At 35.5% G+C, this 25,711-nt stretch overlaps 1 protein-coding gene across 1 annotated transcript; it reads left to right on the forward strand.

Moving 5' to 3' along the window:
• Nucleotides 1–212: 212 nt before the first annotated feature.
• LOC104404058 (neuronal cell adhesion molecule-like) lies at nucleotides 213–24,464 on the forward strand (the record flags this gene model as incomplete). Its single annotated transcript, XM_010012403.1, has 14 exons — nucleotides 213–318; nucleotides 3,210–3,406; nucleotides 4,309–4,431; nucleotides 4,808–4,978; nucleotides 7,555–7,666; nucleotides 9,881–10,065; nucleotides 11,495–11,626; nucleotides 19,371–19,514; nucleotides 20,478–20,589; nucleotides 20,970–21,136; nucleotides 21,220–21,367; nucleotides 21,900–22,024; nucleotides 22,920–22,949; nucleotides 24,316–24,464. Coding segments are annotated over 14 exons (1,901 nt in total), but the record flags the coding sequence as incomplete, so codon positions are not given.
• Nucleotides 24,465–25,711: the final 1,247 nt, after the last annotated feature.

Consider the following 25,711-nt stretch of genomic DNA (forward strand, 5'->3'; position numbering starts at 1 on the left):
AGAAATACAAAGTGATGTATTTTTTCCTTCTGTGTGGTAAAAAACATTTTGTGTATATGTATGTCTCACAATTCTTCATTCAGGATATGTTGGACTTAGAATGCAAGTGTCCTTTGGTTTTGTGGAAATATGTTGAAATCTGATGTATAGAAATGATATTCCTTAAACTTTTGAAAATATTGTTAAATTCCTCTCTGTTTCTTATATTGAAGTGTCACAACCTCCTACGATAACTCAGCAGTCTCCAAAAGATTACATTGTTGACCCTCGAGAGAATATCGTAATACAGTGTGAAGCAAAAGGAAAACCACCTCCTAGGTTAGTAGCATTTTATTTTGCTTTTGTTGGCCTAACAGCATAGGAAGACTAGGAGAAAATAATGTAAATTTTGTAAACTGACAAGTATATACATATGTATGTGTTTGAACATGCAGAAACATGCACTCATTCCTACCTTTGTAATTTAAACAGCTACCAGATAGTGACATAAATTCAGCTCTTCTCATACTTGACATTTAAATTTTTCTATAGTCATCAAGCAGCTGTATTATTTTTTCCCCTCAAAGCTCTAACAACAAAAAAATACTGGGTTATTACAAGAGCAGATAGGTAAATGCGCATGGAAAGCACTAAGAGGTGTGCCATACCGTCAACTCAGTCATATTCCAGAGTTAGGCAGTATCTAAGAAGAGTGGACACTGAATAAATTCAGTAATACTAATAAATGAAAATCTAATGGTTTGTAAATAGTTCCATTTTATGAGGCTTATCTTGAAATACATAAGCATTTTGTCCAAAGTTATGTAATGTGTATCAATTTTAGTGATTGGTAGCTTTAAGTTAGCAAGTGTATTTAATAGCCTTAAGTTTTGGGTTTGGCAGAAATGGAAACCCTGTGTATAGATCAGATTCCTGATCATCTTCCATTTTAAGGCCCTGTTTCAGTGTCTTCAAATATTTGAAAACTACTCATTTCAAGGTACTGAGTTCCTGCACTGGAAAGAGTAGTAGCTGTGATACTTTGTGGTATTACTAGTTAACTGCTTCTGATTTCAGAGACTATGAAGAGAATTGTTCATCTCTTTGCTATCAGTGTTATGCTACAACTTACTAGCAAGGTCAGTCTATAACTGTTCATTCAGACACACGCAGAGCTCATTAAATATAGTTCTCCTGAATAACCAGGGTTTTTTCTACATTATTCCTTCTGGTTTCCTTGGGATCATGGTCATTATTGTGCTGGGCAGCAGAATGGAGACGGATATTATCTGCGATACTCTCACCCTTTATGGTGTTCTGTTACTGGTAGGAGTTACATAAAGCTGCTGTGTTTAGCAGCATTTTAATTTAGCAGGCACAGTGACATTCTCAAGAGTCTGGGTGTTGTCCTGAAGGGTTATTGTGCACTTTGGGACAACTGTACTGCTTCTGCAGGTGTTTCTCTTGAATGCCTTTTTATTTACCTGAGAGAACAAGAGCAGTGTCTGTGAGACTGACCTATCTGAGTCATGTGCCAGGACTTGTGGCTGTGCAGCTTTCTTCCTCATCAAACCTGCATCTCACTTTGTTCGCCTGTTACAGAGGAAGTGGGAGGATTTAAGTGCAGAATTTTCTGATTAATTTTATAAACTTGTGCTTCTTTTTGCTTCTTTTAAAGATATGGCATCCAAATAATTTATTTCAATAGTTAGGCTGATCCATCAGTCTTGATGACCTGCAAATGCATCTTGGAGTTTGAGCTGCTTCAAAGCTCTGAAGTTGAAGATAAACTTTCTCAGCCTGGAGTGTGAATTCTTTGTTAAAGCAGGGTAACCTCTTATTGGTGAGAGCAACTGACATAAACGTTTATGGAGGTGCTGCTACCTGTAGCTCAAGAAGCAAAGATTCTGACTTCCATGTAATCTCAAATTCAGGGGGTTGTACCACACTTGCCACTTCTTATTTGGAGCTATATGACAGTTCTCTGTATCCTTTAGAGTTTTTGCTTGCAGAGGATTATAGAAACCCCATGTTCCACAACTTCATCTGCAAGGTCACAAGGAGCAGGTTGACTGTTGGTTCACTATGCATGCTCTTCCTCCCAAAAACACTGCAGTGTGGTGCAGTACTGCTGGTCAGGTCCAGTTCTTCTGCTTTTCCCTGCTACAAGGTACAAATAGCATGTCCAGTACTGCCCTCCTACTGCAGAAATAAAATCCTAATTGTGAGCACACAGTTTGAGTCACTTAGAATATGATTTTTTGCAGTACCTTACAAGTTTCTACTTTTAGGAAGCATTCTAACTGGCAGGCATAGATAGTGTTTTTGTTTAAGACTACAAAGATGAGCTGTAACAAGTAAGAAAACTGCTGTTCATACCATTTGAACCTGTAAGTGCTCAGCACTTCACAGGTGTTGGTTTAGGTCTCAGTAACTATACTTTTGACCATTAACAAAGCGTAAGTAAGTAAGTAGTGTTTATAGCAGTGTAAGTTGGAGACTGTGAATCTCTGCTTTTTTACATTTTTTTTATGAGTTCTAAGTCTTAATTTTTAGTGACTACTTTTCAAAGCATCTCTTGTTTTGAGTAACACCAGTATAAATTTACTAGGGTAATTATGGGCTATCAGACTGCAAAATTTAATTTAAAGAATCATGGTTGCTTGTGTTAGAGTAGCGAAAAGAAATCAAACTCACCACACAGTCTTTAATTCACTTGCATAACTTTAAAACAGCCAAACCAATTAAAGAAATAGTCTCCTGCTGGGACCTAAGATGACACATTTCAGCCCAGAGCAAGTTTTTAAAGGCAGGTTTATAAACCCTTTCAACAATAGGTTTTATAATGGAAATGCTAATGCAGCTTTAGCAATATCAGTTTGTGCAGATGTTACTGTATCATCTTTAGTAGAAAGAAAATCAGTTCTTTTCCATATACAATTAACTTCAGAATCTTTTTAATGTTTTTTTTTTCTTTTAAATATTGACTTTGAAATGGCTCCTGTTAGCAAGTTCAGCCAAGCCTTTTATCTCAAAGCAGTGCCAGATTTCTGATATTAAAAAGCGCTCTATTTCTTTATTAGTTAATTTAGTTTGGGAACGAGTCTTACTTATCTGCTAAAGAAAAAACACCACGTATTACTGAAAATTACTTTTTCCTTCTTTCTCTACATACAATCTGCAAAAAGCAACTGAAGAAGAAACTTTTCTTTTTGTTTTGATTATTTTAGCTTCTCCTGGACACGCAATGGAACTCATTTTGATATAGATAAAGATGCACAGGTAACAATGAAACCAAATTCAGGGACCCTTGTCATAAATATTATGAATGGTGGGAAGGCAGAAGCATATGAAGGAGTATACCAGTGTACAGCAAGGAATGAACGAGGAGCAGCCATTTCCAACAATATTGTAATAAGACCCTCTAGTAAGTGAAGCTTTTAATGTTCATAAAATGTGAAACACTTTAGAGCGCTTATCTTATGAATGTGGGAGGGTTTTTCCCTGTCTTAAAAATCTAATTATCGAAGAAATAGATAGTATTGTATAGTTTCTGATATTCAGATTTAATAATGTATTGCATGTTCTTTCTAGTATTCCTTAGAAAATTTAATAAGCAAAATACTTTCCTGGTTTTTTTTTTTTTTTTTGTATGTCTGGAAGATTTACCATATCTAAAATTGGGTTGTGTATATGATTCTACAATTAGAATAAAAAATGTAAATCCTTAATGCATTTGACTGTGGAAGACAATTTTTATTCTCTTTCTGTTGAATTTGCTCCATAGTTTTAATAATAGTTTTAATGCAGAACAGATTTGGACCAAAAAGAAGATAAAGCTAAAAAACTGTGATTAATGGTAGACTGTTTCTACAGCTTTTTAGCTCAGATCAGTTTTTCAAGCTTCTCAGCTTGAAATGTGCTGTTCTCACATGTTCTAATAAAACTGTATGTATAATGCTGTTTCATTAAGGTTTTCTTTTTTTTGTAATTTAGAGCATAGCTTTCTTTTTTTCCCCTCCCCCTCCCCATTATTATAGTTAAAACTAATACTGTTACAGAACCTTTACTGGGTAGCCAAAATAATTTGAATCCATTGATTATACTTTCAGCAAATCATTGCTGTCAAAATATTTTAAAGAAACACTACTTTTCTCACAGGAAAAAAATTTCAAAGAACAAAAATGAAATCTTTAGTAAGCATGATCAGACTCAACATTCTGATGCATGAATTTCTTCTGTTTTTCTAGATTATGTACATTTCTTCCTTAAATTCTGGAATTTTTGTCAATCCTTAGTTTTTATGTGTGTTAAAATGACTTTCTGTAGGATCCCCTTTGTGGACAAAAGAAAAACTAGAACCAAATCAGGTTCGAGAAGGTGATTCATTAGTACTACACTGCAGACCTCCTGTTGGCTTACCACCACCTATAATATTTTGGATGGATAATGGTGAGTTTGGGTTTTATGCAGAACTTCAGTTTACTTCTTGCAGTTTTTCTACATAGTTGGTCATTGCATACCAAGACCACTGATGGTGGGGCTTGCCTCTAAGTTAAAATTCGGAGAATTTCAATTTCTGTAGAAACAAAGGAACAAGCAGACATGCAGTCCAAAAGTATGAAGCCAAAAGCAGCTGGAGTTCTTAATGTAAATTGTATATTAACCCACTGGGGAAGAATGGGAAGACAAGGTAGCTCACGAGGAAACTTGCAAGTCTGTAGTTACAAACCCACAAACAGTGTAATCGAGCAAATGAGGAATGTGCAGATCGTAATGATGAAGTGTGTATTATAATTGAGATAAATGTGTTCTTGTTTTTCCTTAGCTTTCCAAAGGCTGCCTCAAAGTGAAAGAGTTTCCCAAGGTCTAAATGGAGACCTTTATTTTTCTAATGTGCAACCAGAAGACACTCGGGAGGACTATATCTGCTATGCAAGATTTAATCATACACAAACTATACAGCAGAAACAACCCATTTCTGTAAAAGTCTTTTCAAGTAGGTATTGCATTACCTAATTACATACTTACATAGTATTTATCCAGAATTGTCAAGTTATTTGCCAAATTGAAGTAATGTTATGCTAGGGAATTTTGTCATTTTAATTCTGAATAAGAAATTATGTTTCTGTATAATTGTAAAAAGTAATCTCCAGTTTGCCTGACATATAATTCTTTTAAAAGCTGTAATTTTTTTTCCCTTTATAAGGCTTTGTCTTTTGAAACAATGTTTTGTAAGATTAGAAATATTGAAACAATACAGTATAAAGAAAATAATTTTCAGATGGTTTTCGTATCCAAGAATATCAAGTTACTATTGAAACAAATTAATCAATCATTTGATTAACTCGCCGTGGCCATATCATCACCTTTTGATTCCCAGAGCACTTTGATTTATCCCTCTTGTATGCATTCTTCATGATATTCTGTTTATTTCAGTGGATTCATTGAATGACACTATAGCTGCTAATTTGAGTGACACTGATATTTATGGTGGTGAGTTACACTGGTCCCCACTGATACTCCCTGTTTCGTAGTAGCATTTAGTTTAACTAACTTCACCTCCATGGCCTCTTAACCGTTTGCTCCCTTTTCAGTTTCTAATAAAGGTATCTATTAGTGCTGGTGATAATTCATACTTTAGAAAGGGACTGCACAGTGTGATCCTTAGAAGTATTTAATGTTTCAATGTTATTTTAACATATGGCTCATAAAAAATATAAACTCTTGTAATAAATGAGTCCTTTCACACTGGGGCAGATTTTAAAACTTGCCTATTTGATTGCTGCTGTACTACGTTGCTTTTTTGTATTTTTCATCCAATTTACATAGTAAATGTGTTCATTATCACTAGGACTATTCAATATCACACACTGCATAATAATAACAACAACAACTAAGCATTTAACAGATGCACTTCACATTTAACAGCTTATTGAATGTACCATTCATTTTTAACATATTTCATAAGTGTAAAACTGGAATTAATTAAAATCTAACCACTTTAATACTCGCTGTATAAATAACTTCTTAGGGGAAAGATGAGTTTTGTTTGTCTGGTGTTTAAGCTGATTTTTACATTAATCTATGTTGAGTGGTCTTTTGTATATTGTGAATTAAACCCTTCCAAACAGGTGTATGTATGTTTAATGAGGCTGACTTTGGAGCAATACTGATACTGTAACACTTTAGGTTCTAGACTCTCCACTCGATATTATGTGAGATAGGTAGAAAATACATGATGTTTGTTCTATTTTTGTCTTTTTCCTTGTCTAATGAGGCTTTGTACATATTAAACCATAACTTATGGGAATCTAAAATAGAACAGGGGCACGGAATGTTTTAGTTCTCTCCATAAAAATAAGATGTCATTCAGGAACAAACAAGGACTATGTACCTGAACACAGAATGATATGTCAGGTACAGTTAGTGAGAAAAACACCATTCAGTTGTTTCACGGCTCAGAAGTATCAGAGGTAATTCTTCTGAATTTTTGTAGACTTGCAAAATGCATCAGCAGTCCTTGGCAGTGCTGAAACTGGGTAGATTAGTTATTGCCTGTGACTACCAACTGCGATCTTGACTCTAGGCCAAGCCTTTTCTCCCAACTTTAAGTTGTTCGTATTCTAGTTTTTAAGAAATTCACAGCACATTCAGTATTAAAATTGTTGTATTTATGTTAATCTATCAGCAAATCTTGTACCCTAATAAACAAGAATTTGTTTCTGATCACATTTTTTAAAAAATGCAATAATTTACTGTAAAGATTCAGACTGCTATTGCACCTTAGAGCAATTTAAGCCTATATTTTAAAATAGCTATAAAAGAACATTAGAGTATTTACAGAAGGCACTCTATTATTGAAAGCACTCTTATTGCGACTTCCATGAAGGCACATGAAATACCATAGTATTTCAAAAGCCAACAGAGTATGATGTCAGAAATGGGTCTTATATTTATAGCTGTCTGTTTACTGTGGTTATTTCTTGTGGGGTAATCAATGATTCTTTATTACCAGTCTGAGGAACAGCTTGACTTGAAGTTAATATATAGCAAGAGGAGAATACAAGGCTTGACTTCTGAAAAAACACTTTGCATTGTCTAGAAGATATTGAACAAAGCATATTGTGAAGTCAAGTGCAGCTTTTATCAGTTTGGTTTATACTTCTGAATACAATAACTTTGCTTTATTTGTGTTTTGGTGGAAGCCCAGTCTTCCACTGTAACTGCCATCAGTGACCTCTTTTTTTCCATATTATTTCTGCTGAAGTGAATAGGGGCTGTTTAGGATTAAGGCTGCATAGTTGCCTAGGTAAAAACTATGTATCAATTGCTCCAATCTTTAATAATAACATTTTTCATGTATGTGTTGAAAATTGTAGCATTTAACAGGTTGATATATGTCTGTCAAAAAACTAATTTGTTGAGCTGTGTAGGTGTGTTACACAATGATTTTTTAATTAAACGGCCAATGTGGAGCAAAACCTCTGTCCAAAATGTGAGAATGGATGTATGTATTTGATCAGTGTTAAAATTGAATTTAGAAATGAATTATTTTATTTCTTCTTGTTTCAGCGAGGCCAGTTACAGAGAGGCAGCCGGTTCTGCTAACACCAACAGGTAGCACAAGTACCAAAGTGGAACTCAGAGGAAATGTGCTTTTGTTGGAGTGCATTGCAGCCGGATTGTGAGTTACTTTGTAGACAATGTTTTTCTAAATCAAAATACAGAAACAGAGGGAAACATTCCAGAGATGTTTAAAAAGTTACTACACGTATTTAAAACAAGCAGAAATGTAAAATGGGAAGAGCTCTTTTAAGGGTGCCCACCATTTTCTTGGGCATGATCAGATTTTGGAACTGAATGTGGACATAAGTATGGCCTCTGCCATCTCATATCCCCAGGATATGGGGATTCAGGTTGTACCATTGTTTTTTTTAAAGGATACAAAGATGCTGGAGAGCAACTCTTCGTTAGGGATTGCAGCGATAGGACAAGGGGTAATGGCTTCAAACTTAAACAGGGGAAGTTTAGATTAGATATAAGGAAGAAGTTCTTTACAGTGAGGGTGGTGAGGCACTGGAACAGGTTGCCCAAAGAAGTGGTAAATGCTCCATCCCTGGTAGTGTTCAAGGCCAGGTTGACAGAGTCTTGGGCAACATGGTGTAGTGTGAGGCATCCCTGCCCATGGCAGGGGGGGTTGGAACTAGATTATCTTAAGCTCCTTTCCAGTCCTAACTATTCTATGATTCTGTGAAATGCCATGGGGTAAACTTGGACACATCTGCAGCCTCTGGGGTGGTTTTTCCTATATTTACAATTCTTAGGCTCTCAGATTACATAAAAGTAGATAAGAATTTGCTGGTCTTACATACGCTGATAATTACCAAGTAGATAAGCTAGGTGGGAGCTGTTAGAACATACTTTTAGTTTCTTGCATCCAGTTTCTCATTGTACTTGAGTTTAATTGGTACTTATTTTTTCTATGTAATTCAAGTTTGCTTGTGCTGGTTATTATGCAGGTAGAACATTACCAAAGAGCAATTTAACGTTATGAATTAATTAAGTTTTATTGTCGGAAAGAAATCTGAGAATAGATTGGGTTATGCAGAAGTAGAAAATCTTTAGTACCTATTTCAGGAACTGTAAACATGTTTTAGAGTGCACAGAAGCATATAATGCAGAGTGCATTGAGGTAGCCATGAGGAAAGCCAATAATCACAAATGATGCAGCACAGCATCATGCACATGTTCACTTGCCTAAGCTCCACAGGGCACGCTCATGTGCAGCTTGGCATAGCTTGATACAAGCACCAGTGCAGTGTTTCAGGTGTGGTCTGCTAAGGTGTCTGCATCAGCACCACTGGCAAAACCACACCTAAGAGTGGGAGCAGCAACATCAGGTCGGGTAATCTTCATCTGCAATAAATTTACATGCTTTTTGACAGCTCTGCAATACAAGTATTCAGTGATCCAAACTCGGGTAAAATGGCTGAATAAAAACAGGGGAAAAATAGAATATTATACGTTATATGTCTTTGTGTCTTTAGCTGTCATGTAGTTTTCTAAAAGAACAGTTCAATGAGAGAAGCTTACATAGTTGTCCACACAGGTCAGAATTTGTTTAAAACAGCTATTCCTAATTACTGATACCATAATTAGAAGTCAATTTTTTGGTAGGTGTCTCTGTTATAAAGTAACTGAGATTAGACTGCTAAGGGAATATTTGCCTAGAGTCATTACTATTTGAGATAACAAATTCTACTCAGTAAGCGACACTGTCTAATTTCTTGTAATTTTGGAAGTATATCCCCATGTATTTGGACGACTTCCAACTTCAGTGGACAACATGAGGCATAGTGAAGATTTAGGCATGGTTCATTGGCAAGAAGCTATACTTGACTCTGCACTGATCTTTCATTCTTGATTTCTTGTAGGAAATATTTCTGTCTTCTTACAACTCTGCTGTAAAATTTATGACATTCATGAAGCATTAGGATGTTGTGTACACAAAGGACCATTATAAATTTGTCATTATGTAAAGGCTAGCTACTTTCTATAGCACCATGAGCATCAATTTAGTAGTATAAGTGCAGTAAGATTTGAAATATTACTTGTATTCGTTTATTAACCGTCAGGGTTTTTAGACTAATCAGCAGACAAATGTATTCAATAATTATGAAGCCTACGAACAGATGGCCATTGACAGTGTTAGTGACACTTGTCATTTCCTAGAAACAAATGCTGGCATATTTTGCGCATTTGCTCGACATGTCCCAGAATCTGGGTAAAGGCTCTTAAAATAATTATTTGTAAAGCATATGTTCAAAACATTAATGTATTGAAATCACATGTTCTTTTTCTCAAGTCCCTAACTTGTTCTGTGCTTTTGCTCCTCCAGACCCACACCAGTAATCCGCTGGATTAAAGAGGGTGGGGAACTGCCAGCCAACAGAACGTTTTTTGAAAACTTTAAGAAAACTCTCAAGATTATAGATGTTTCAGAAGCTGACTCTGGGAACTACAAATGTATAGCAAGGAATATATTAGGTTCTGCTCATCATGTCATTTCAGTAACTGTGAAAGGTAATACTAAATTAATCCTTAATGTAGTTCTGTCAGTGTCCAGAATGCAAGATTGAAGTAAGCTTTCTAAGACAGAATATAATTGAAAGGAAGAATGATAATGGTAAGAAAAACCCCAAACCCTGAGGAAATCATCGTTAAACTGACTGAATTCTAGCACTGGAAGGACTTCACTATGTCTAATCTCTTTTTTAATATGTCATTTTGTACAGCATCAGGCTAAACTGAGATTGTACAGTGACAGCAGTAAAATCATTTTAGTTTATGCCAGTTCTACGTTTATTTTTGGTCCTTTGATTATCTGTTATTAGACTGCTTCTTTCCTTTGTTTTTGTATCTTCCTCCCCATCTCACTTCTTCATCTCCTTATTTTCTCTCTCTTTTCTGCTCTCCATTCATATAGCCCAGATTCTTTCTCATCTCTATTTTACTATTGTCTTATTATCTTCTTCTGCCTTTTCCTCTTTTAATTGACATTTCTGGTTTCCTATCTTATTCTTTTCTTTTTCCCTCAAGATGATGTCTTACTAGTACTAAAAACACACTATGCTTGTCCAAATAGGAATTGTAAGTATGTTTTGAATACCATGAAAAAAAAATGGAATGACAGCTAATTAGTCATTGAAATAATCAGCTGTAGTACTTACTTGGCATGCTAAATAGCCATTTATTTTGTTGTAGATCAGCATCATTTTATGATCACATTCAACTTCCTTTTAAGAGCAGAAGTTTTATTTTCTGTTTGCATCTGTCCGTCAATCCAAATTCTGAAATTTATTTGCACGATGTGATAACATATGCTATTTATTTCAAAGTAGTTATTTATTTCAAAAGAGATGGAGACATAGATAAGTGTCTTTTGGTAAGGACAGTGTCCCATTCATTGTGATCCCTGTATGTCTTTAGCTGTCTCAGGTAAACATCTGACCCCACTGCAATCACCCATTGAATTCAGCAAGACGGAGGATTTTGCCATTTCTAAATTTCACCTTTGACATGTAATAAAACTGGAGTTCATTTCTAACAGCCTAACTGCTGTGAGCATGGATATCTCTGAAATTAATCAAAAGACCGCTCTAGTCTCTGCAGATGCCATACTCAAATAAATTCTCCTTTCTTTAGGAAAGACAAATTAGATTCAAAGGAAGGAACCCTAAATGAAACAAAGAACCTCTTGTTGATTATCTCAGAGTTTTAATTCAGTGAATAGCCAATGGCTCAGTTTAAACAAAGTATAATCCACTAGTTAATCACTGAGTAAACTATATATATATGTATACGTATTTTAAAAAAAAATTAACAGTGTAATTGCAAGTCTATTCCTATACATGCATTGTTTGAATTTCCTCCTAGTTACCATGACTGTGCCTTATGATTTTCTCTACATGATTTTGGGAAACAATTGCTATGTTTCTCTTCCTAACCCCAGCTGCCCCATACTGGATAACAGCACCCAGAAACTTGGTCTTGTCTCCTGGAGAAGATGGGACATTGATCTGCAGAGCTAATGGCAACCCCAAGCCTAGTATAAGCTGGTTGGCAAATGGTGTTCCCATAGCAAGTAAGATCCTTAATTACTTTACAGGAAGATGTGTAAGATAATATGAGGAATATCAGGGTGTTTTTTTCAAAGATAAATGAAGACTGTGTATTTGAGTAGTTTTTTGCCTGACAGGTAATGCTAAATTCTAAATGAGGTGATAAAAATACTGTGGTTCATAAAAGTGGAACAATGAAATGTACTTCTAATGTGCTTGAGCACACTAAAATTTGTGACTGTACTCCTGGTTATTGTGTCTAGTGTTCAGCTGGTAGTATCCTTGTGGAGATGGGGCTATAGTAACATAGCATGCTATGCCCCTTTTACAGGGCTATTGCTGGTTGGTAAATTTTACCACTGTGTTGCAATGGCAGTCACATTTGCTAGATCTGTCTTTTGCTGCCCCATGCAACAGTAACTTTGTCTAGGAATCATAAAGGTGACATAAAAAGTCAAGTCTTCACATCTATGGATGCACAGAGTACTTGTGCAGGATTTGCAGCTTGGAGTATGTTTGAGCCTTTCAGGCTTCAGCTCTAAAAAGCAGCAGCAGCAAAAAGGGATGAATGTGTCAGCAAGTACCTGGCAAACAACTTGTGCCGAGTAGGTGTCAAAGAAAAGGAACCCCTATGGCAGTGTAACAGCTGTTTCTGTGTGCATGAGTAAGAAAAGAAACCCTGGACTGGTGTTTGAGTCACGTAATTGCTGCAGTGTTATGACGGGCAACACTGTAGGACAGACACAGGACAGCTGCTACATACAGCACAACTTTACTTGGAAAGAACTTGCTGGAGGGCACTGCACTGTCTGGTCAGTTGGGTTTGCACTCTGCATGGCCTGTACCATAAAATCACACTTGGTTCTTCTACCTTTATCCTTCCTCTGTCACAAAATGATATCATAAAAACAGTGTACCCTGTTGACTCGTGAGAAATAGTGTGCTCTAAGATACTGGTCTATGCTGACCTATTGAAAGTATGACAGTGTAACTTTCAGGAGTTTCAGGAGATATTTAGGTCTGTTGATGAAGTAAATGCCACAGAATTTGGGACATGGAGAAAGATTCTCTACAGTGAGAATCTAAGAGATAGCAACAGGTAATCAAGAACCCTCATTAGATATATTCAAAATGTTTGGGATACAAGACAGATTAAACGGAATTGGAGAGAAAAATGCGCAACTTCGGGGGAAAAGTAAGGGTATATAAGGAAATGGATAAAAATATTCAGTAAAGAACCTGTTTCAGGAATCCTGATTAAAAGTTGAGATCTTCAGACTGAGATTTAGTTGGTTAAATAAGTAAGTTATGTAAACTGACATTAACCACCTCATCAAACAGTGGTGTTACAGGAAAATATCGATTTTATTTTCTACTGTAAGCATTGTATGTAAATATATACAATGCCTGCCTTATAATTGAAGTTTGGTACCTGTCTTGCTCTTTCCTTTTTGAGTTTTTGATGGTCTCAACTTCCTTACTATTTTCTACATTGTTACCTTTAGCTTTTTGTGTTTGTTTTGTGGAGATTTTTATCCTGCTGTCCTGATAGTATAACTCTTCTTTTCAGGCCTCCTGACTAGTAAAATCTTTTTCACCCAGCTATGAGATTGACCTTTGCCTCACACTGCTGCCTTGTCAAAGCTGTAGGACATGCTATTCAAATGACAAACAAACAGGTACATTTTCCAGAAAAGCAATGTGTTCTGCATTCTTCCAGGATAGCAGTAAAACATTAAGAAACAGAAAGTTTTCAGAAGCAGCTGCAGGATGCCACCAAATTTCCCGAATACGAGGGCAGCATATGTTGGCTGGCTGGCCTCAAGGAGTCAGTACACAGAGTCTTATTGAAGGGAACTCAGTAAAAATTAAGTGACTTTAATTAAATTACCCACTGGACCTCAGTAGGGGGAAAAAATAAAAATAACACAGGAAATAAATAAGTGGATAGCTCAGCCTTATGTTAAAGGCCGCTTTCACTGCTCAGGAGGGATGAAGTTTTATCCACCTTCAGTATTTAACTGCAAGTTGGTTGGATGTTCCTGTACAAAGAGTCTGTCAGGACATCTAAGAAAGAAGTATCACAATTGCAGAAAGCGCAGTTCTTAAGATTCTTGTGATTTTGTGTTATTCAGAGTTATCAAAAGCTGGTCTGGAAACTACCAAGTACAGTGTGCCTTTTTGTTCACTTGTTACTAAATTATAGAATTGAGGCCCTCTTCTTCCAACTGAATGGTTAGTAAATTACTGTAAAAGGAAACTAAAGCGGTTGTTTCAGCTTCAGGGCAGTGCTGATAGAGCTACACCCATGGAAGGATTTCAAAGAAAAAGAGCTACATTTGAATTTCAAAGCCCTGCTGTCATCATATGTGCCTCCTGTGGCCCAGTAATCTGTTTGCAATACTTTAATTTTCTGTTGGAAAGCACAACTGGGAGGTGCTTAATTCTTCCAGTTTTGTTTTTCCATAATAGAGTGAGACAAGGAAGGGGAAGTGTTGAAGAAAACCATTGTCCATACCTCAGTCAAAGGTTGAGGCTTAGATACCAATAGGGAAAAGAGAAAAAATAAAGAAAAATGTGTATCTGAAGCACCTATAAAAAAATTGCTATTGCAATAGCGTACATTTTGTTCCAGATTAATCAGAATAAAAAGATATTTCTGAAGGAAGATTTTCAGTTTCTTTGAAGTATTTTAATTAATTTTCTTCAACAATAATATTTAAAAGAAAAACTCCAGTATATCTGGAAAGAAAGATGCTTCAGACATGTTGGAGTGATAAGGGCCTAACCTGCTACTATTTACTCACAGGAGTAATTTGAACTCAGATGCACAGTCCCGTTGAGGTCAATTAGAATTACTTTGGCAAGTAGCAATTGAAAGTTCAGGCCATGACTCTGTCTTGCCTTGTGCTTCAATTAATGCTCAAGATCTGCATTATTTATACCTCTGCATAACCCATTGTGTTTTACTGCTTAGATATTCAGCATAGTTTTACGAAGGGAAACCATGCATAAATATCTCAACTTTAAGAAAAGTAACAACCCAGATTAATTGGGAAGGGGAAGCACTTCCATAATTGGGCCTCAGAAAGGCATTGCAAATACTGCACAAAAGACAAATTTATTGGTTCAGTGGTTCATAGTTCATGATGAGCTATTAAATATTAAATACACAGATTTATACAAAGTACTGAACTGAAAGGCACTATTTATCTTCTTTCAACATGTTCTTTGCTTGTTTATGTATATATCACATTTCACATTGAATCTTAGGTTTTAATTAGTCTCCATTAGTAATCACATTGAATTTAAGGAGAAACATTAGCCCATAGATTTCCTTCTTGAAAGGTCTTGATAATCCCTGGCTCAGAGATTCGTCATCCGTCGTGTTCTCTGTGAGTACACATACAAGTACACCGGAGACATGGAAGGGTGAGGGGAAATTTGCTGGACTCTGATGCCCCGAGGAGTTCAATCTCTGCTTCTGCTTGTCATTGTGTTGGAACTGTGCATCTGGCATAGGAATTTAAGGATGGAATTATAGTAATAGAACTACAACAAATATTCAGTATAAAAATCTGTCGCAGAAGAGTCAGAGATCAGGTAGACATGTCTGATCTTTATTGAATTCTAATCAGGAAATTGAGCTACTTTATTGAGTTCTAATCAGGAAATTTAGATACGTAAAGTATTTAATAAGTACTGATGGATTGGTGGTCAATGCTCTACTATTTATTACATTTAAAGTCAGTATTAGATACAAAGATTGTCACATAAGCTATAAGTGTCTTAAGTGTTACATGCATGCGAAAAAAATGTCACATCAATCCATCAGTGTCTGCTATAAGACAAGGGATCCCTCAGCCTTGAGGAATCCCTGCTCAAGGGGAGATCACCGTTGTGCAGTCAGCTGCTATGGAGGGAGAGCTCAATGGGCCCAGATGGCTGCAGATATTTATAACATGAAGTGGTTGATTTGTAGTCAGATTTTCTGCTGTATTCATGCAGTTTTGTCCGCTTATCAGCCCAGTCGCCAAAACAGTCTCTCAGACCTTTTTTTTTTTTTGGGGGGGGGGGTTGGTACTGAGTCCTCACTGATAGCCTCACACAATAGGATTAACCTTGATTAGGCCTGCTTGCTGTGCATCTGCCTGGACCACAGTTCAGTTATTTCAAATAGAAGTGCATCCATCACAAAATCTAAACTAAATAATTGTCTCAGCTTCTCTGACAAACTCATATTCTGCTGTTGATGCAAAATGATAGCTCAGCTTTACTAAAGAAATAAGTGACTGAGTACTAGAACACTTAAACAACAGACTTTGTATTACTACATTTGTCTTCCAACAATCATATGTAGTCACTGTGAATACATGCAGAGTAGGACTCATTACTTTTGATTCATAACTTTGACTTGCTAAAGAAGATGCAGGCATCTAAAGACAGTAATGAATATTTCTGCTTTTTTTCTAATTATGCTTCAATTTTATTGTGTTTTTCTGTGACATTTTACTGATCTAGGTAAGACTAGCTCTTAAACATGCCAAAGATGCACGTGTTCTCTTTCATACAGGGAAAAGCAGTCATTTTGTCCGTTCCTTTTTTCAGCTTGTTTTCACCCAGAAGGAATCATCTGAGGATGACATCAGCCTTTTCACTATAGAATAGAAACAGTTAGTACTCACATACCCTACAAATTAGGATTATAATCTCCAACATTCTTCTGTAAAAAAATGTGTACTACCTTAGGTTATGTCATATTTCTCCGGCAACAAAAACTACCTTAGTTTAGTGCCTTCTGGGACCTGGAGTCTTAAGTTAGCAGTGCTGAGAACTTCTTATGTGAGCAGGATCTCGTACTCTGTTGTATTTCAGAACATGGTAACAATGTAAGGAACTCTGATTTCAGGAATGATGATTTTTACATTAACCTTTTTAAACAATAGCAGATTACAAAATCACAATCAAAGGTATATACCTCCTTGCCGGTGAATTATTTGTACCTTCTCTGGTATATTCTCAGGAATATGCTGACGTGGCTACGAAGTCAAGAAGACAAAAGTAGGTGAAAACAGGCAATCGGGTCTTTGTCCAAAAGAACATAAACACATTCATAAGCTAAGACTTAATGTTACTGGGGGGAAATGTTGGCTGTTACAGGGCATATGTTCAACTGTCTGTTACAGCAGCAGAAGTCCTAGAGCAAATCCTCATAATTCATTATCTCAATTGTACAAACCCATTTTAAGTATTAAGTAATTCTTTGCCATTTTGCCTATCAGCAGCAAATTAGATTTGTCAAAGATGTCAAAATAATTTTCTCCTTTTTATGCACCTATCCTGTAATGTGACTAGAATCCATATACAGAGAAACACTTGAGCGGCCGTGCCATATCGGAGGTCCTTTCCAGCCTCAGCAGTTGTGTGTGTGTTTGTGTGTGTGCAGCAGTGTATACTTAAGATCGTTAAAGCGGCTGGCTGACAGCACATCTAACTTTTAGGGCCTGGCCCTGCAAAAGACAGTGCAGTACATGGGCAAAGACGTGTTCTGTTCTGCTGGTGCTGCGTGGGAGGATGCGGCGTGTCAGAAGACAGACTGTTGAATAGGTGCCAGTCTCAACAGGGAGCTTTCTAAAACCAGTGCCCTTCAGCATGCAAATGGCCAGACCAAAGGAAGCACTGACTACCCTGACGCTTTCCTCGGTTTTTTTTCTTTCCCTCTTGCGACCCACAGCTTAAAGCTCTTCTCAGAGAACAGGCACCTACCTCTTTTCCTTCAAATAACTGAAGAGGGATATCTCTTTTTTCCCTTAAATACAGCAGTGGGAAGGGAGAAGCTACCCTTTTTTTTATGATAATTTAATGGTTTGATTGTTCTTTTAAGATCCAGTTCCTTCTTCAGTCATAGAGGACTGCACTAATGGCTTCCATCTCTCTGAAGGGGCTATACTGTCATTCTGTAAGGTATTATGTATGGGAGTGGGTGTGGGAGTCTGTGCACCCATTGAAGATCTGTGGGCAGAAAATCCTGCAGGATGCAGAAGGCATAAGTGGAGAGGAGCCCCAAGCGTGGGGCAGGCAGGAGGGGTGATTGGAATGGCCATGGGCAGATCTCCTACCTCCTGGGAGGGTGGTCCTGCGTATTTTCCATTTAATGGTGATTTGTATGCAGAAACAGACCGCTTCTCACAGCTGACTGTCCTGCCTGCTGGGCTACTCACCTGCTCCGTCTATTTTCAGCCCATGAATCTTTTAATGAAAATGTCGTTTATATAGAATGGGAAGCAATGTGAAACATGGAACACAGTAGAAAGTAAAGCCAAAGAAGAGAAAAATAAATGCCAGCAATCCAGAAGTCCATAGCATTTAAAATTCCAGTATAGCATAGCTATCCAAATAGCGTAGCATTTAAATTCCAGTAGTACCTTACTGTACCTTTCCAAAATTTTTGAATTTGTAATATTGAGATGAACTCAGAGTGATGAAAAATAAGGGTTAAACACGGAGTTGAAAACTGTTCTTGAGGCATCTATTTGGAAATTAATGTAATTACTTTACATGCAAAATGTCCTTAGGATTCACCCAAGGTGAAATACCCGTAAGCACAAGCACAAATCTGTGGTCCCCTTCCTCTGGTTTCTTCTCTCTTAGAGAATTCAGTAATAGATATTTCAGTAGATTTGAGAAAATGTAGTAGAAATTTCTGCGTTTTCTTTACAGATGAGTACTGAGATATTGTCTGAATCAAAAGGTTTTGTCACTTTACAGAACGTTTCTTTTCTATGAATCCAAAGAAATGAGAAATGATTTTATATGAAAATGTATTGCACAAATACACGTATTTTCTCAAGCTCCAACAAAGCATAAGGGTGTCAATTTTGATGATGCAACTAAGCTATGGCGCATTTCTTTATGCATTTCTTTTTCATATTGGTATATAAATAATTTTAAAATTAATTTTCAGTATTAAAAAATGTTAATCTGGTTTTATATAGTATTTCTTTTAAATAGTGAACTACAGCTTGTGCATTTTTATGTAGTGTGGTGTTACAAGCTAAGTGTTTTCTCCATTTTACCTAACTCTATCCAATTGTATTGTAGCAGACAGCTATTATTCTTCAGTAATATCTTGGAATTTTATTTTCGGTGATATTCTCTATTCTTACATAAGGGAAAGAAAAAAAACCTACTGAACTACGATCACTGCTCTTGTGAAGATTGTTTCTTGATTTTGTCTTAAAGAATTGCTTATGCTTTACTCCAAGATAATTTTCAACTGAATAAGGCACTTTTTGTATTTGGAGAGTTATTTGTGGTATAAAAATCGATTTGAAATGCTGAATCTTTTAAGTCACAGAGGACTGTGTCGTTCTAACAGCATTTTCTTTCGACGTTCAGAAATACTTTTTTTTCCTAGATATTGTCTGTATTTGCCTGGCTCTTGTCATATGAGTATTTTCCTCTGTAGTACATGCAAAATATTTTCTCAGCCTCACTTCTTTGAAAAAGAAAAGAAGAAACACCACCCCACCCCACCCCACCCCCCCGAAATGGGAATTCTACCATCCTACATTAAATATTTGTAGAATTGGAAGAACTTCCTTGATTGTGTTGAAATTCACATCCTAACCAGTGAACAGTCACCCAGGAAAATAGAAGAAAGGGTGAAGGGTCTTTCAAATCATTTTTTCTTTTCAGAAGTGTGTAACATATCATCCCCAACAGTTTAGGAAAAACAGTTTTTATTTTTTTTCTTTATACCAACAGTTGCCCCAGAAGATCCTAGCAGAAGGGTGGATGGTGATACCATAATTTTCTCACATGTGCAAGAGAGGTCAAGTGCTGTGTATCAGTGCAATGCTTCTAATGAATATGGATACTTGCTAGCAAATGCATTTGTGAATGTTCTGGGTAAGAAACATTTTATAGTTTTCAGTTTTCTGGGGTATTCAGATGTTTTCCTGTTACTACAGGGACTGCATGCTCAAGCCTTGCTTGAGGTCTTCAATGGGAATGGATGTATTTCATGAGCTGCAAAAAACTTGGAAGAAATTTTGTATCTTTGTTTATGTAAGGGCATGTAGTGATAGGACAATGGGGAATGGATTTAAGCTGACAGAGGAGAGATTTAGGTTAAATAGATCCCTTCCAACCCAAACCATTCTATGATTTTGTGAAATCAAGCAAACAGAAGGATAACAAATAAAGCAGGAATTAGTATTCCTTAAGTTAGTATGTGTAAGCACAGTTTCATTGACCGTGAATGTTTTGGATCTGTTAAACAGATGATCTCTAAATTGCTGTTGCATGATTATGTATTTTTTCTTCAAGGCCTCCCAAGAACATGTTTCTAGTTAGAAGATATTGTGGCCTCTCTAATTCTTCTCACTGAATTTAACAAAGCTAGTAGAAAATCCTAAGCAGAATGGGCTCTAAAGACTGTCCTGCAGGAACTGACAGATGTTTTAATTGAGAGACATTATCTTTTAAATTAAAGAAAATATTTAATTTGGTGTTTCACCAAAATACATTTTAGCTTTTTTCTAGCTGCAGGTTTGTTCAAAATTATGTAGTTCAGTCTTTTCCCAGGAGTTTCTTTTCTTTAAGTGTGTTTTGATTTAAATTTTCCAATTGAAATCATTGTCTTTGGTGCCCATCCCTATTACTTGTAAACAGGGAAGAAATATTTGTTTTTCACTAGATAATTCTTCTACGTTAACATTTCCTCAGGCTACTGGCAGTAGAATGTAACTGGACCTAGACTGAGACCAGAAATCACCTCAGGGAGGATGATAACATATAGTTCTTTAGGCCATTCTGGATGTCTTAGTATTTTGTATTTGCGTATTTGTATCTGTATCTTTGTCTTTTCAGCTGAGCCACCAAGAATTCTAACTCCTGCTAATAAACTGTATCAAGTCATCGCAGATAGTCCTGCATTGCTAGACTGTGCTTATTTTGGTTCACCTAAGCCTGAAATTGAATGGTGAGCTACAGTTGTTGTGCTTAAGTTATATAAAAAGAGACAATTATATCTGTGGAAACAAGCATTTAAAGCTTTAAAACTAATTTTAGTCTATGCACAATTTTAAAAGCATGTTTTTAAATATATGCTGATTATAATATTCTAATATAGTATTGCATATACTTAACATAATATTACATATACTGAACATATACTTAACATCGTAGTTAAGCTATCCGTGAAGAGTAAAGTAAAATTCATTATGTGATTCTGTCTAAATTACATTATGTGATTCTAGCTATATATTCTAATGTGGCAGTCCCCAGTTTGCATTTTCTGATAATAAAATACAGCATAATTTAACTATGATGTTGGATAATGATACCACTTTTTATATAAAGGTTTAAGGGAGTGAAAGGTAGCATCTTGCGTGGAAGTGAATACATTTTCCATGATAATGGAACTTTGGAAATTCCGGTGGCTCAGAAGGATAGTACTGGTACATACACATGTGTAGCGAGGAATAAATTAGGAAAGATACAAAATGACGTGCAATTGGAAATTAAAGGTAAGAAATGAATCATTCTTTCATCAAAGATTAGCATAGAATTTCAGACTTTCTAAATATCTAATACTAATTTTAAATTTCAGATCCAACAGTGATAATTAAACAGCCAGAATACAAAGTGATTCAGAGATATGGCCAAGTTTCATTTGAGTGTATAATAAAGCATGATTCTACCTTATTACCAACTGTTATATGGTTGAAGGACAATGATGAGCTGCCAGATGATGAAAGGTATGGACAAATAATTTTCTTTTAGTTTCTTTTGTCTGCTCCTTTTCCTGATCTTTCAAAGGAACATATTGACCTACTGACATTTTCCAAAGAAGACTGATAATATCATCACTATCTTGTATTTAGTGACTAAAGGACTTACCTATCATGGTAAAAATATTAAGATAGAATTAAAAAAAAATGAGATGTAAAAATTTTTATTTGTGTACATTGACCGTGTATATCAATTGTGAGGAGAAGATAACTGGTGTAAGAAGCCAAAGAGATAATGGAAAACAATTTTCCTCTAGATCTCAGGTAACTAGAAGCTATTTGAGTATATTTGGAAATAAAACTACATGAAGATAGACAGTTACTGTGGGAAGATGTTCAAAAGCAATGTAGAAAAGGCTGAGGTAGTTCTGTAGCTTACATTGCCATCTAGATATTTGCTGAATACGCAAGTACATGGGATTTGGTAATGTCTTATGCAAGCTTCTTATAACAGTACCAGTAATTGAAATATCAGTGGCTGAATCTGTTGTATTTACAGGTTTCTAGTTGGTAAAGACAACTTGACCATTATGAATGTAACTGATAAAGATGATGGAACATACACTTGCATAGTTAATACTACTCTGGACAGTGTTTCAGCAAGTGCTGTGCTCACTGTTGTTGGTAAGAATACTCTCAAACTTTATGATAGCAGGACTGTGTTTAATTACTGTTAAGTATGAAAACAGCATTAGATTTAAAATGAAAAGCACAAATTTTGGTTTCTAGAACAGGATAAAGGAAGTGTCACCTGTTTGTAAATGTGTTTCAGTGTTTTAAAAATATAGTCTTAACCTAAAGTTTGCCTTTTAATCAGCTGTTTTCGAAGGAGTCCAGTAACTACAGGACACATTTAGTTTCATGCTGTATAGGTTTCTATTTGGATCACATCTGAGCTAACACAGTAGATTATATATTGCAGAGTATTTGAACATAAGCATTTTAAGTCAGGAATCTCTTTTGCAGCTATATTATGCTTCAGAAAGGCTGAGCATGCTTGGTTGTATGATTTTTTTTCAAGTATTTTCTTTTTAAAGAAGTTCTCTCTGTTAAGTTTCTATGATTGCAGATTGTTGCAAAATACATTCTTTGCCTCTTCTCCCAATCTGTGAGAAAGTTTTAAGTAAATGTTCTGAATCATTCTTACCTGAGTTCAAGCTAAGATTCAAAGTCAAGTATGCTTGTGTTTTAAAGTTGTGCTGTGATCTTATGCCTGTGCAGGAATGATATACTATTGTATCTCATTCATCAAATGTCTAGTACTTATTTAGTAGTTTTTATAAGACTGCTTACTTTATTTATTTTTTAAATCTATCCTTATTTTAAAAATGGCTGAAACATTGAAGGATGTTTTTATAACTTTTCAATGAAAAATTATCAACATTTTTTAAAACCAACCATTTACTTTAAATAAATTAACTTTTATTTGTCTCTAATAATTATAGTCTTTAACTACCTACAGTATTCTGTTACTTCGGCTACTAACTTATTAAATCCTTTATATTAATGTTCTTTTCAGCTGCTCCCCCAACTCCAGCTATCATTTACGGTAAACTAATACAAAGTTCTCTTTCAATGTCATCTGTCAGACATATTTCTCATTTGCCTCTTATAAAGCACAGCATCTTTTTTTTCCCTTTTTCCTGTTTTTTGTGTGTGTGGTTTCATCCCATTTTACCAACTGCTTCATTACTGGGGTACTGGACTTTGGAATTTTACTATGCAGGCTGCGTTCTATTTTAGGGAATTAACGTTTTTGAGAGGTAAATTATTTTTAACTAAGGTTTGTTACAGTGTGATGATGATTTTCTCAACAGAGTACACTGTAATGCAGTTTACTTATATAATAAATGAAAGATCCAAAAGGTAAATCCAACTGTTCATTGAAATTTAATTCACTATCAAAGAACTTGTACCAGCCAAATTATGGTATGTTTTTACTTTGATTCCACTTCTGATGGCAGCTTTGTAGGTCTATTGTGCTTTATTTCATAATTTGTCTTCATTTTACTTCACTCATAAAATGGATAGGACCATATTGACCAGTTTGGTTTATGATTGATGAAATTGCTAATAAGGATTTTTAAATTAAAGCTGAAATCAACCCAAAAATCTTTCAGTCAGATACAGTCTTAAATTTGACAGTATACAGCCTTTAATTTGGTTTTTTTTTTCCTGAATTAGGGTTTTAAAATGCAATATAATATGTCGAAATACTTTTGAGTGTTTTAAGCACTTTTATATAAATCCTATTGCATTCAGTGAAAATGCTTATGTATTCTTAAATAAACCTACTCATTAGTCTTGATTTTTTGGCAACAAGTCATATAGTTAATTATTTTCAGCAATTTAGAATAGACAATTACGACTTTATATCCTATAAGGATGTGTATTAACAGCTTGAATAGTATTTCAGGATTTATCAAAAGTACAGCAAAAAAAAAAAAGACTAACTTGCAATTAGTTTTTATTTGAACTATACTTGTTTTGAATTCACATGTAAAATATTTGTAGTGACTCTAGCAAAGCTTCTTTGATGTGAATGCTTCCTTATTTTCAAATTTTTATTAAATACTTCTACTTGCAATAGATTACCACCCATAATCATTTAAAGATAAACTAAACATGCATTTCATAAATCTTTGCATCTCATTACATTTTTATATCACAGTGCAATCAGATGTATTCAAAATCAAATACAGATTCTTGTTAATGTCTAGGAGTTTCCAGGTACATCAGTTCTCCATTTTATCTCTGTTTTGTAATTATTGCATGCTAATGGCCATTAAACTGTGCTTACGTAAGCAAATAGATCTGCCCTGCCGTATTTGTGAAATTCTTTTTATTGTAATGTAAGATGAAACTGAGTATCTATTCTGGTGTGATTATTTACTTTCTCTTCATTTGATTTACAGCTCGGCCAAATCCACCCTTTGACTTGGAATTGACAGGTCAGCTAGAAAGAAGCGTTGAACTCTCATGGATACCAGGAGATGAAAATAACAGTCCTATTACAAGTATGTTTGGTTTTATCTGTTGCACTATGTTAACAGCATTATATTAACTGTTCTCAGATTCCAAAGAGTGAGTTCTTAGATAAATTTTGTGTGCAGCGTGGAAGAATGGTAAATTTATTCGGTACAGTTGCCATGTATTTACATAACAAAAATTCACTAAATGTCCTCTACTGTACAGCCAAGCAGAAAAGACTCACTTACTGCCCTAAAGAGCTAGCCTTTTATTCCAAAAACTGTGCTACTTAACTCAGAAGTTGATACTGATATGACCGCTGTCTGACAAGGTCATCATGAATATGTATAGAATAGATTTGTTCACTAGTTGAATGAATTTAGTCCCATGAATTTGAAATAACACCAGTACCCATATCTTTAGGAATTATTCATCATTTCTGATACAGAAGCTTATTCTTAATGATTTTTCTGGTGTTTTGGTTTCTTCTTTTTATTTTTTTTTTTTTTTTTTGCGCAGAGGTGGAGGGGCATTGGTTTTTTTTTTTTTGGTTGGTTGGTTGGGTTTTTGTTTTTTGGTTGGCTGGTTTGGGTTTTTTTGGTTTTGTGGGTTTTTTTTTGTATTGTTACTATTACGATTGTTACTACTATCACTACTTAGTCCAGACAGTTGAAGGAATCAAGCATGTCCATAAGACAGAGAAAATAGACACCTACAAAATTTTGAGACAGGAGACTGATCTCAAATGCTATTATTCCTCCCAGTAAAACATAATGAAAGATACTCTTCCTTATATTGAGCATAGAGGATGGAGAGGGAATTAAGGAGGAAGAAGGAAGTATGTTACTGTTTGTTTTCAAAAAATAGGATCAGAAAGGTTTGGTGGAGTGACTTCTGAATTATGAGCAACTTAATGTAATAGTTTAATTATTTGTGCAGTGTATTCTTAGCTGATAACTGCCACAAGTTACCAAGACTGGTGTTCATGTTATATGTGGAATGAATGAGTTAGACTTACTGAGTGTTGCTCTCCAGGGTCTGATGCTGGTCAGTATCAACACTGAACACAAACCATAGGCATCAGGCATCTGGAAAATAACTTTTATAGAAACAGAATTCCACAAATTTCAGAGCACATCAAAGATTTTGATTGCATTTTAAGTACACACCGGTGGATTTTGCTGAATCTTTCAGACTTGTCTGGTGTATATCAACTAGTAATATACTTTTAAAAATATATGTAAGTTTAATGTAAATATTTGAATTGTATTAAGGATATGGCTTATTCATGTGCTTGTGCATTAGCTGGTTTTTTTTCTGTCCAGAAGACACAAGCCTTGC

Source organism: Nestor notabilis, unplaced genomic scaffold, assembly GCF_000696875.1.
Source record: "Nestor notabilis isolate BGI_N333 unplaced genomic scaffold, ASM69687v1 scaffold35443, whole genome shotgun sequence".
Classification (NCBI taxonomy): Eukaryota; Metazoa; Chordata; class Aves; order Psittaciformes; family Psittacidae; genus Nestor; species Nestor notabilis.